The following is a 12,506-nucleotide window of genomic DNA, read 5'->3' on the forward strand; positions in this document are numbered from 1 at the left end:
CGCATCGGCGTGACCGACCGCCAGCGTCGACTTATTCAGGCCACCCCAAGCAAAAATTTGTTCGCTGTTCAGCATTGACGTAACACGGGAACTCCAAGACACCACAATTCCACGCCAAGAAGCATCCAACGCCTGGAACGGATCAGATTAGATCTGCCTTATCGCTAGCTACAGGCTATTAAACCCAAGCATGTGGTCCTCGGGCAAGCCATGGTGTCATTGCACAGACCCGCGGACTTCCCCGTGGTACTGTCGCGTGGGTGTGTGCCTCTCGCCATGCCACCACTGCACTTGGCGAGGAATAAGTGTGCCAATAGCACGACACGGCAGCCCAGCCGCCTGCGCGCATCAGCAATGTTGCGACGCAGGGCCGATCAGATAAAGTAGTTCCCTCCGCCGTGCCGTTATCTAGGATGCATCTCGCATACTGCGACTTCGACATCCTCCTGCAGAATTGGACGCGATCATGCGCCATTCATTAAGGCCTGGAGAGGCGACAAGCCCGACCGATGTTGTTCACAACGAGACTGATCGCGGCAACTTCGGCAAGGATATCGACTACAACCGCGAGCGCTCGCCGAGCGATGATACTTCGAGCGAGCACTCAGCTCAGGCTGGTGTGAAGCGCATTGAAGCTGTGAGCAGGGCGTGGACGAAGACTTCGCTCATCGTCGCCTACGTCACGTACGTCATCAGGATCGCTTTCAATTAGAAAGGTTTCTCTATACTAAATCCAATGCAGACTTCTACTTATCGCCAATGTTACGTCCCTCGAGATACAGGTCACTAGTCTCTTGACGCCATATGCCACGAGTGCCTTTGCGCTGCATTCACTCGTCTCCACAATCTATGTAGTGCAGGGTGTCGTAGCCGGTACGTTCCTCGTTTCCGCCATGCTCAGCACAGCGACTAATCATCTCCAGCGGTCATCAAACCGCCAATGGGAAAGATTGCCGATGTCTTTGGACGTCTCGAATCGTTTACCATCACCATCTTCCTCTACACGATTGGTTATTGTATGCAAGCTGGATCCAATAATGTGCAAACTTTCGCCGGAGCGCAGATCTTCTGGGCCGCTGGTTTCAACGGTCTGGGAGTTTTGCAACAGATCTTCGTCGCCGATACTACGGATCTGCTCAATCGCGCTCTTTTCTCCACCTTGTTCGACGTTCCCTTTCTTTGGACTACATTTGCTGGAGCAGAAGTAGGAGAAGCGATCCTGAACAACACTACCTGGAGATGGGGATACGGTATCTGGGCTATCATCCTTCCGATTTGCTTCATCCCACTGGCTGTTAGTCTTTTTATGAACCAGCGACGTGCAAAGAGCTTGGGTTTTGATGTCCCCAGTCCATTCCACGGGCACAATACACTACAGGTCCTGAAGAACATCTGGATCGACATAGATGGATCTGGCCTGTTATTGTTCGCGGCAGCCATAGCACTCATCTTGTTGCCACTTACACTGGCTCCAGGCGCAAGTGGTGGGTGGAGTAATGGGAGTATGATCGCCATGCTAGTCATCGGCGGCGTACTGCTTCTTGCGTTCCCACTGTGGGAGACGAGCAAGAAGTTAGCACCAAAGGCATTCTTTCCACCAAACCTCTTCAAAGAAAGAACGATCATCGCCGGTGTTCTGATCGCATTTTTCTACTTCAGTAAGCACCATGCAAAAAGTATTATAGCTTAACGCTAACGAATGAAACAGTGGCATTTTACATGTCGGTCTTCCCATACTTCAGCTCTTACCTCCAGATTGTCCAGGGCCAATCTCCCTCCACAGCCGGATACATCACACGAACCTTCACCTTCGCTTCCACCGTCTCATCAATCGTAGTATCACTTCTCATCAAGTACACAGCACATTATAAGTACTACACAACCTTGGGCGCAGCCATCTACCTGATGGGCATGGGCCTTATGTTGGCATACCGGACCGAAGACGCATCTACCGGCACTCTCGTTGGCACCCAAATCGCCATCGGAATTGGCGGAGGCTTCCTGAACGTCCCTGTCCAACTCGCTGTCCAGGCCTCAGCCTCCCATCAACAGGTTGCAGCCGCAACAACAGTCTGGCTAACTATCCTCGAAGTCGGAGGCGCAGTAGGATCTGCCATCTCAGGTGCCATCTGGTCGACCTACATCCCCGCCAAACTGCAACAGTACCTTCCCGCGGAGAACGTGGCGGATTATTCGACTATCTACGGCAGTCTCTTAGTCGCAGCAGACTATGCTACCTACCCAGCTGGATCCCCCGTCCGTATTGCTATCAACCGGGCCTACCAAGAGACGATGCGGTACCTACTCATTGGAGCTCTTTGCTGCGCAGCACCTATCGTGCCGTTGACGTTTTGTCTCAAGAACTACAAGTTGGATCAGATGGACCAGAAGGTTGTCGGCAATGTTATTGGTAGTGCAGAGAAGAGGGAGAAAGCGAAGAGTTGGCAATTTTGGAAGCGATAGGCACTTACGTGCTGGCATGTCATTCTGACAACGCGAGTATGTATAAATGAATTGCGTTCGACTAGCATGCTTTGTGAGTCCTAGGGAGAGAACATCGAAGAAGCGGAAACGCAACCAAGACGAAGGCATTCCGTGCCGTGCATCACACACATTTGATTACTGATTCCGCTCTTCTCATTGCCTCGGCGAACGATTCCGAATGTCCATGCCAAACGGTTTGCGTTGCGACTTCCACATGATTCAAGCCAACTAACTTGTAAAACCGCGAAGGTCAGCCAGCACATTCCATAGTCAAAGTGTACGATCTTCACAGTCCACAGACTCAAAAACACAATCGAATTGTTCGGCACTGGAGAAAGCGAAGTTTGCCCCCAGCCGCCCGCCGGCAGCCTCGCCAGGCCATTCCGACCGCACAGACCACGCGACAGGGCTGTGTTTCACGCTCCGCACCCGGAACCCTGGACCCTGAACCCGCGGCGTTGCCAAGAGCTGTAAGTTACGTTACTGAGACTTTAATGCGACTTGAGACTAGAGACGTCGGTATTCTTTGTGGATTTCTTATGGCGACGAGAGTAAAACGCCCAAGGCGGGAAACGCGGATGCAATGTCAATGGGTGTTGGTGGAATGAGTCGTGCAGCGGCGGGATCCGAGCAACTGAGTTGGAAGTGAGACAACAGTGGACTCACCTCGCGAATTGTAGGAAAAAGGATGCTGTTGTGTTGGTGAGAAGGCATGTTGGAGCTGAGGTCTGATCAAATAGTACTTTATTGAAATCTTGCGACGTTTTATCTCATCTTCCATTGCCTTGTTCGTCCATCCATCCATCAATACCGTTATCCAAAACTCCTCATCTTCCGGTCCGCAGTACGCGTGATCCTGCTGATGCTTGCTGAAAATAAAACTCGCGCTCGGAACATACAAGATCGAGCTTGTGACACGACTGTCGTGTATAACTCCTCCTCCCATGGCGCGTGATGTCTTTTGAAGGAAGGATGTGCTAGCTGAAATGCAAAGTCGGGTATAGTGCTCAAACCTCGGTGATGGCGACCAAAGTCATCTTGGGTGCGTCCTCCTCCTCGACGACCTCATCGCGCTTGCGCTTCTCAGCAGGGGTGCCAGCGGCGGCAGAGTCCTTGGGAACGTTGACACCGGGGTTGACGAGAAGACCGACACCGGCGTTCTCAGTGCCCATCTCGACCTTGGGCATGTCCTTCTGGGCCTCCTTGGCGTAGCCGAGAGCAGCGTTGAAGCCAGCGAGGTCGCGCTTGATCCATTGCATGGCCTCCTCGACGGCTGCCATCTTGGGCTCGACGGGAGCACGCTTGCTGATGATGTCGTTGACGGCACGGCGAAGGTTGGATCGTTTAGCTGCTTCTCCTTCAGCTGGTTGTTCTTGAGCTTGCTCGCCTTCAGCTGCGGGCTGTTCGGCGGCCGGTTGTTCTTGCTGACCTTGTGCTGCGCCCTCCCCACCGGCGTTGGCTGCGGCTCCCGAAGCGAGCGTAGACATCAACTCTGAAGCTGATTCTGTGGATCCTAGCGAGATCTCTCCATCACCGACTACCAGGGCAGGCGAGTAGGCACCCAAGTTGATGTTAAGGGGGACGGCAGCGACAGTGGCGATGAGCGCGAAGAGAACGTGTTGAGGAAGCATGTTTTCGGTTGGGGTGGTTGGATCTTTCGATTAGGTGGTAAGGTAGTGGTGGATGATTGAGGTTCGATGAACGATTAGATGATCAAAAAATGTACTAAGTGATAGAAGTCGCCCGGCGACAGAAGTGAATACTAGTTGGTAGTGAAATGAAGTGAGTGACCGGACTGGAGAATAGAAGAAGTGGGTTTACTGTCTTCTTATACGCAAACCACTGAGTCTCCATAGTCTCCATAGTCGTGGTATCGCAGGCCCACCGTCGTTACCTGCCAAGATGAATTAACCATAACTGTCAAGGCATGAAACTTTCTTGAGGCTACGCCAAGTAGCGGCAAGCATACCATGGCAGAGCTTTGCCTTCGATGGCGATGCCAAGCTTCTCCCGCTGTTTGATGTTGGGTCAAAACTTTTGTGATGCGGAGCCAAGGTCGGATAAGCCTGGGGAGCGTCCTTAGTTACCGGGGCTAATGCATGGTTCTGGTACTGCAAGTGGGTCAGTGACCACGATCCTGAGCCGTGTGATTAGTCCAGGCCTCAACGTGGTCATGGATGAGTTCCTCTTCGAGTGCACGTGTGGAGAGCGATCTGCCTGAGGCACATAAGGTCAACTGCGTGTTGAGAGAACGATGCACTTGTCACACTGGGGCCCAATAATGGGTCTTCGAGTACTGATCTTCCGAACACTGACGCGTACCACACAGTTCCTTCCGACTGCTTGAAGTCTGGCCAAGCCCAAATCTAAAGCCCTGACAGTGGTAGAAGGAGACTGGGTAATGCTTAGAGCACCAAGCCTATAGCTTCTCGTTCAGGCTGACTTGCCAAGTAGCGGCGGTATACAGGAGGTGGCCGAAGGGGCGAATCGAGGGGTTGCCTACCTCAATGAGCATCGATCGCCGGATTTTCAGGCGCGCACGAGCAAGATGCGACCCTTAGGCAGACCTCCTCCACAGCGTTCGTCTGGGGCAAAGGGGCCAGACTGACAGGGCTCGGCGATGAGCTTGGAAGGGGCAAGCCTTGATCGCAACACTTGGCGTCTTGAACAAGTGGAGTTGTAGATACCTGAGCGGAGCCAAGTGCCGGGGTCGCAGCCTTAGAGATGCGATGTGAGGTTTGAGATGTGGTCTGCTTTTAGGCTGTGGTTTCCAGATCGGCCTTAGTGCGCTACCCCGTGGCTGGAACTCCTACGGAGGTGCGACAAATCGATGTCTTGGCCGGCGGGGACGTCGCTGGATGCGCACCGTCTCCAGACTCATGCAGGAAGCACAGCATCGGTCCCGGAACGGTGCTTGTCATGGTACTTGTCATGAGGAACGGTGCACGCGTGCAGCTGACGTGTGCGTGCTCGAGCGGGACTGTGCTGCAGCCCACAGCCTAGATGCACTGGAGTCGATCGATTTGTTCTTGGCTGTAATCTTACGCGCAGCTTGGGTTCTTCAGCGGCATGAAGACTGGACTCATGGTGAAGAATGAACGATGAGGAAGGCGTAGGGGCACGGAGGTTTGCTACCGTCGGCGTTGCTAATCCCGCTCCGCGATCTCCTGGGCACGCGTGGACGCGTCCAGAACAGCTACAGCCCCGACAACTACACACACGCTCAACACCACGCGCAGAGTACCCCATATCCTCTTCGATCTATTGTCGCGATCACGAGCGCGAGACAACCAACATTATGACGACTACGCTCGCGCGATGCGCGGTCAGCGGAAGTCGTTGGTCGCCCAGCTGTACCAAGCCACGTTACAGCTTCCGCCCGAACGGTAGCTTTTCCAGCCGCGTCGCGCGATGCAGACCGCCCGCCTGTCTGTTTGCTAGCTGGCAGCTACCCGCTCCCAAGCTGTCGCTGAACTTGGTAATTGATCTTGTTAGCGTCAAGTCGCGCAGAAAAGTCTGAGGCAACAATGGCATTCTTGGTGCGGCAGCAGATTTCCCCACAAACGCGAACTTCTGTCTCGACAGCACTCGCTCCGAACAACTAAGCTCTCTTCAGCTTTGAAGCAGAAGCAAGTGTATAGTTACGAATGCGAGTCCAGCAGTGTTCCCATAGACCCAACGCTCAAAGTTCGGTCGGCAACTCATTGATGGTTCGCGATGAACAACACAAACATACTCGGACTAGCCACACTTGTTTGCATACCCGATTGTATGTCAATCGACCCCATGACGACTATACTCCATTCTATCGCACCATGGTAGCCTCTGGTGGGGCGAACCACTTCGACCCACGACGGAAGAAAACTGGTTCAGCTTCTTGCCCCGCACCACAGGAATTTCTCTATCGTATCGCCAGCGTATGTACGGCTTGCTACGAAGGGGCTGAGCTCGTCTCCAGGAGGTAAAACGGTGGCTGACATTTTGCAACTATTTTTGCCGTCCTTCATCAATAACGGTTCGTTGGTGTAGTTGGTTATCACGTCAGTCTAACAAAGGCCCTCAAAAGCCTGTTAGTACACTGAAGGTCCGGAGTTCAAACCTCCGATGAATCAGTCTGCAGACGCTTTGGAGTTGTCACTTCGGTGTACAAAGATTTGGAGTTGATCTTTTGTGGTCAAATTTGGTGTTACTGGTTTGGTGTTGAGGGCTTAAGGGTTGAACCTTTGGTATGCCCCCCCTTTAACACCTACCTCTTTGGGATTGGCCCTTTGGTCAAAGCTTTGGAGTAGATCCTTTGGATCTAAAAGATTTGGAGTAGATCCTTTGGGATCTAAAACCTTTGGTGTATTACACCTTCGAAGCCGCCCCCCTTTTTTTTGGACTCCTTGTCTCTAAGAGATGCTGATCACGATGCTGTTAGTGTATGCTTAAGGTTGTGGAGCAATTCTTGCCTCATGTCAGTCACTGACATGATGCTCCAGGAATGAGGGCTCTACATTTTTGCCTATGATGGAGGGCTAAGAGAGCTCTCGCTATCAGTCTTCATCGCTGCTAAAACCGAACAGCAATCTTTGGATTCGAGCTATGCAATTTCACGAACGACCCCTTGTTCGTAGCACAAAGCATACTACACGGCCAATTGCACAGTCATGGGGTTTGTACATCTCGAGATCTTGAGCGCAGCGTTTTGTTGATCTTGGTACTCTTCAAGTGTTTGCTAATTGTTTTACGTAGTACGTAGAGTGCAAACTCGGATAGATCACAACCTGTTAGACTTTTTGCGAAAGACACGTTCACCTTGACCTATCGGGTACCAGATTCAACATACAGCGATACGTCCAATCCATACACGTTACAGTAGCCAAGGTAGTCAAGCATCTTTCTACATTTAGTAGACGTGCATTGCCGGTGTCGTCTACCTCCGACGGGCGGATATGTACATCAAAGCAGGGCAGACGCGTGCATTGCCGCTGCGACCACTATGATCACAAACAACGCAGTCCACCCAAAGCCTATCTGCTTCCCGGCTGGTCGAGTCGCATTCACAATTCAACTCAGCCTCATTTCGTCTTGATACTGGCATTGTAAAGATCTTCAGTGTACTCGTGCATCACCATCAGCAATCAAGGCCACGCTCGACACCTTAGAGCGAGCCTTGAAGCGAGTCGCTAACACCAAAACCTCCGTCAACTCTCCAAGGGAGCCCTTGACCGACGAACAATACGCCGCGGGTTTCGAAACCTTCGTGCAAGGACCCGGTTGGGCGATCTACCGCGACTTCATCATCCCAGAACTATCCTACCTCCTATCTCCTCTACACCAGTCAGACAAGTTGATCTCAGTTCTGGAGATCGGTCCGGGCCCCAAGAGCATTCTCGGGCATCTACATAGAAGCCTGCGAAAGAGGATTGGGAAGTACAACGCTTTTGAGCCTAACGACTTGTTTGCTTCGAAGCGGGAAGACTGGTTGCGGGATCATGAGAAGACGGATACAACCTCCAAAGCTCCGTTTCCTTGCTTAGAGAGTAATCCTGTCATCTACCATACTCCTTTCGATCCGGACGGCGACACGCTAGGTGGTGCCGATATCGAGAAGTACGACATCGTTCTCTTTTGTCACAGCATGTACGGTATGAAGCCGCAGGACCGTTTCATCAAGCATGCGTTGAACATGCTCCTCGATAATGGAATCGTCGCAGTCTTCCGTCGTGACGGTATTTTTCACATCGACGGCTTGGCCTGCCACCATTCGGCTTCCTATCCCACCGGTTTCGTTGGCGTAGCAGATAAAGATGACGCACTGTATATATTCGCATCTTTCGTCGCTGGCTTCACCATGCAAGACACCGACGAAGACAACGCTATTCTAGCAAACTGGCGAAAGCTATGTCGTGATCTTGCCCACCGTGATGACGGCCATCCCTCAACCCTTCTATTCTCCGCACCTGAAGTCATGTTGGTTTTCAATCACCACGCAGACAAAGCGGAGGAATTGGAGATGCGTGTGGGTCCGATGCTAGAAGAGAACCCGGTGAAGAACCAACAAGCTCGTCTACAACGCCCCGCCGCTATCGTCAGGCCAGATACTATTGAGAAGGTGCAAGATTGCGTCCAGTGGGCACTCAAGCACGGCCTTGGCCTGACTGTTGTCGGTGGAGGACACAGCGCACATTGCCACAGATCCAATGTGGTGGCAATCGACATGAGTGCTTTCGACTCCCTACATGTACTCAAGAAGGTTGGGGATGAAGAGGACCAAGACGCTGTCTTCACTCCACTTGCAGTCGTTGGGGCTGGATGCACGACAGTCAACATCATCAGCAAAACTCTGAATGAGGACCTCACTGTACCTCTAGGATCTCGTCCAAGTGTTGGAGCCGGACTCTGGCTACAAGGTGGTATAGGCCATCTTACGAGGATGTACGGCCTCACCTGCGACAACATTGTCGGCGCCGTACTCATCAGTGTGGCTTCTGGAGAGATCTTCTATGTCGGCCGTGTGCCAAGCAAGTACCTTCCAAAGGAGGCTCGTCGCCAAGAGAATGAAACCGACATCCTTTGGGCACTGCAAGGTGCCGGCACGAACTTTGGTATCGTACTCAGCGTAACACTTCGCGCCTATAACGCCCACTCGTTTGCCACGCGAAACTGGGTAATCCCTTTGAGCGACAATGCCGAAGCCAAACGCAAACTTCGGGAGTTCGACGAGATAGTCGCAAATGGATGCAGCGAGTTCTGTTCCGCCGACGCATACCTGTATTGGGAGGATGAACGACTCAACCTTGGGATCACAACGTTCGCCGCGATCGATGCATCTTCCCCATCGCCGACGACTATCATGTCAAAGCGCAAAGGCGATATATGGGGAACCGCTAGCGACACCAATATCTTAAATGGTGTAAAAGCGTTCGAAGCCGAGATGTACATGTCTGCGATGCACAGGGGGCATGGCAACGGCAAGACGTCATCTTTCAAGCGTTGCGTATTTTTCAAGGACATTGGAAGGTCGATAATCGCTCGTCGCCTAGTCTCAGCGGTCGATTCTCGTCCGTCGCCGCTCTGTTACCTCCATCTGCTGCATGGCGGTGGGAAGGCTGGCGAGGTCGCACCCGAAGCGACTGCGTTTGGGTGTCGAGACTGGGATTTCGCTTGCGTCATCACCGGGGTGTGGCCTCGGGATGAGGATGGCAGTCGTGATGCGCATGCTTCGGTGCAGTGGGTGTACGACGTTGTCGATAGCTTGCTGCCGTTAAGCAGGGGCACGTACGGAGCGGACCTTGGACCTGACCCCCGAGATGCAGTGCTGGCGGAGAAGGCGTTCGGGCCGAATACCGTGCGCCTCGGTCGTCTCAAACGCCTGATGGATCCACGGAACGTGTTGGCGTGGGCCTGTCCGTTGCCGAAGCCCCCGTTGCCCAAACTCATCATTCTTGTTACCGGCGAACACGGCGCCGGCAAGGACTACTGCGCCGGCGAATGGGTCGCCATTTTCTCTGAACTTAACGGCAACGCTTCTTCTTCAACGCATGGTCTTCGCGCGCAAGCTATACGCATCAGCGACGTCACGAAACGCGAGTTCGCCGACGCGACTGGTAACGATTTCCGCCGCCTTCTAGACGATCGTGCATATAAGGATCAACACCGTCCAGCGCTGACAGCCTTCTACGAGAAACAAATCCAGGAACGACCCCGACTGCCGGAAGAACACTTTCTCGAAGTTGTCCACAATGCGGCAAGTGCAGATGTTGATGTTCTGTTCATCACGGGGATGAGAGATGAGGCACCTGTCGCATCATTCTCCCATCTAGTGGCGGCGAGCAGAGTGATCGAAGTCCGTGTTGATATCAACGAAGCCTCACGGGTTGCTCGTGGGGTACGCACCGAGAAGACGACTGACTTGACAGCTCCGCGACATCGTCCAAATCTGACCTTCGTCAACGACACACCAGGAAACGGCGCGATACGAGAGTTTGCCGAGGCCTCCATACTTCCCTTCGTGCATAATGACCTACAACGACTGGCCGATATGGTACGTTCAATCCCGAATTTCCCCAAGCCGGGCATCCAGTTCCGACATGTACTCGGAATCTCGCAGCAGCCAGGTGGCCTTGCTCTTTGCGCATCACTACTACAAAGTCACTTCACGGGATGCTGGGCCAACGTCGATGCCATTGTCTGTTGCGAGGTGGGCGGTCTCGTATTTGCACCGGCATTAGCATCGCTGGTAGACGTGCCTCTGGTGCCCATTCGCGAGGCTGGCAAGCTTCCACCACCTACCATCTCGGCTAGGAAAAACGCATCGTACATCTCTTCCCAAGCTCCTAACCAAGCAAAGATTGGAAAGCGCATCGAGATAGAGCGAAACGCGATTATCGGCTCTGACTCGGTCGTAGTCGTGGACGATGTACTGTCGACGGGCGAGACTCTTTGTGCGGTGCTAGGTCTACTGGAAAAGGCTGGTGTAAAGAGTATCGCAGTCATGGTAGTTGCGGAGTTTCCACTCCATCGTGGGCGTAAACTATTGTACGATCGTGGACACGGTATGGTGGATGTGCAGAGTTTGCTTGTCTCGGGAGGTGACTAGGCGGTGTAAGACGGCTTTGCTATCGAAACGATTAATGCATGCACTGAATGAGATAGCATAAAGTCACAGACCATTCGCATCCCAACCTCATCTCATATGTTCTGCTTGTTCAATGTTTGCCAGCCCCGTAGAGCTGATGACGTCAAGGTAGAAGTCACCTTCGAGGCATCCTGATCATGACGATATTGATACAAACGAGATTCTCATTACTGCTATAAGCTATCTGAAACTACAATACAGTAAGAGTACTGCTACCACTGCCCTTGGCTGCCCGACTCGACCTCGACATCTTAGTATAAGCTGCCCCTTCACTTTCGGATTCCAGGAAGTGGGATCGCCAGCTCCACGATGTTGTGGCTTTCAGTGGAGCATGCTCCATCATCCAGGGTACTTTGGAGGACAATGGTATTCAGGCTTGGGACCACCCTCGTCCTTAGTACACCCTATCGGATCCCGTCGCGGTGTACATTTTACATTTTGCTCATCCCATGTCTTTCCATCGTTTTTCGGATCATAGTAGAAGCATCCGAGGGAATAACAGTCGACGAAGGGGGTAACTCGGTCTGCTCTCCATCCGTGCATCTTGGCGATTTCTTCATTGAAACCATTGCGGAATGGTTGGGTCGCGTATTCTGCAACGCCCTTGTCCGATTTACCATCACATTCGTAGGTCCAATCGGAAGTTTTGTGATCCCATTCCAGTTTGATCATGAGAACCATCTGAACTGGGCCTCCGTTGGTCGGGTATACTATCAACGCCTCGGCCGGGACGGAGCAAAAGAACAAGTCTCTGTCACCACCGCTGTTGTCTTTGAAATCGCCGATTCTGAAGCAGTTCCGTGGTACTTCAGTCATCTTCTGGTACACGCTAGCCATCATACGGTACTATACATGTGTTAGCCCTTGAACATGACCACTTAGAGTACGGCAACGCTTACTGCCAAGTCCTGGAGACCTGGTAAATCCGGATTGAAGTACTCGTGCTCAATCTCGAGAACGAGCGCCGAGTCTGTTCGATAATTGTTGTCTCCATCCCGGAAAACCGCATTGCGAATAGAGCAGTCGTCTATGGTAGATCCTTTTTTGCACTTCTTAAGGATTGAGTAGATGCGTTCATACATCCGTCCCTGTTGGAAAGTTCCAGCGTGGGTAGCTCCCTTGCCGAGGCGAACATCAACACGATACCAGCCTTTGAGATGCTTCCACTGTTCCTCGACATCGGCAACGTGAACGTCGGAGCTGGCAGTCGACAACGTTGTGTTTGCGCTAGTGAAGCCGTGGAGCTCGGCGAGCAAATCGTCTTCGGAGGGGATATCTTCTGATGATATCTGGGGACTAGCTGAGGCGGGAGAAGTACCAAGAATCGATGATTCTTGGGGAATTGTTTGCACGGAAGAAGTAGGAAGAGTCGACACTTCTTGAGCGTCGATGGCGTCCG

At 52.6% G+C, this 12,506-nt stretch overlaps 3 protein-coding genes and 1 non-coding gene across 4 annotated transcripts; 3 read left to right on the forward strand and 1 right to left on the reverse strand.

Annotated features, from left to right (window-relative positions):
* Nucleotides 1-466: 466 nt before the first annotated feature.
* On the forward strand, nt 467-2,463 carry J4E79_001070 (uncharacterized protein; the record flags this gene model as incomplete). Its single annotated transcript, XM_049349981.1, has 4 exons — nt 467-684; nt 743-873; nt 924-1,658; nt 1,709-2,463. 4 exons carry the CDS (start codon nt 467-469, stop codon nt 2,461-2,463), a joined length of 1,839 nt encoding a protein of 612 aa, XP_049215140.1.
* A 1,028-nt stretch (nt 2,464-3,491) lies between these two features.
* J4E79_001071 (uncharacterized protein) lies at nt 3,492-4,115 on the reverse strand (the record flags this gene model as incomplete). Its single annotated transcript, XM_049349982.1, has 2 exons — nt 3,492-3,835; nt 3,914-4,115. 2 exons carry the CDS (start codon nt 4,113-4,115, stop codon nt 3,492-3,494), a joined length of 546 nt encoding a protein of 181 aa, XP_049215141.1.
* A 2,383-nt stretch (nt 4,116-6,498) lies between these two features.
* On the forward strand, nt 6,499-6,596 carry J4E79_001072. Its single transcript has one exon. It is a non-coding gene; the product is annotated as a tRNA-Val (tRNA).
* An 869-nt stretch (nt 6,597-7,465) lies between these two features.
* Nucleotides 7,466-11,068, forward strand: J4E79_001073 (uncharacterized protein; the record flags this gene model as incomplete). Its single annotated transcript, XM_049349983.1, has 2 exons — nt 7,466-7,519; nt 7,583-11,068. The coding sequence occupies 2 exons, from the start codon at nt 7,466-7,468 to the stop codon at nt 11,066-11,068; spliced, it is 3,540 nt and encodes a 1,179-aa protein (XP_049215142.1).
* Nucleotides 11,069-12,506: the final 1,438 nt, after the last annotated feature.

The sequence above is a fragment of the Alternaria viburni genome (genome assembly GCF_023758015.1).
Source record: "Alternaria viburni strain BMP 2772 chromosome Unknown scaffold_2, whole genome shotgun sequence".
Taxonomy (NCBI): Eukaryota; Fungi; Ascomycota; class Dothideomycetes; order Pleosporales; family Pleosporaceae; genus Alternaria; species Alternaria viburni.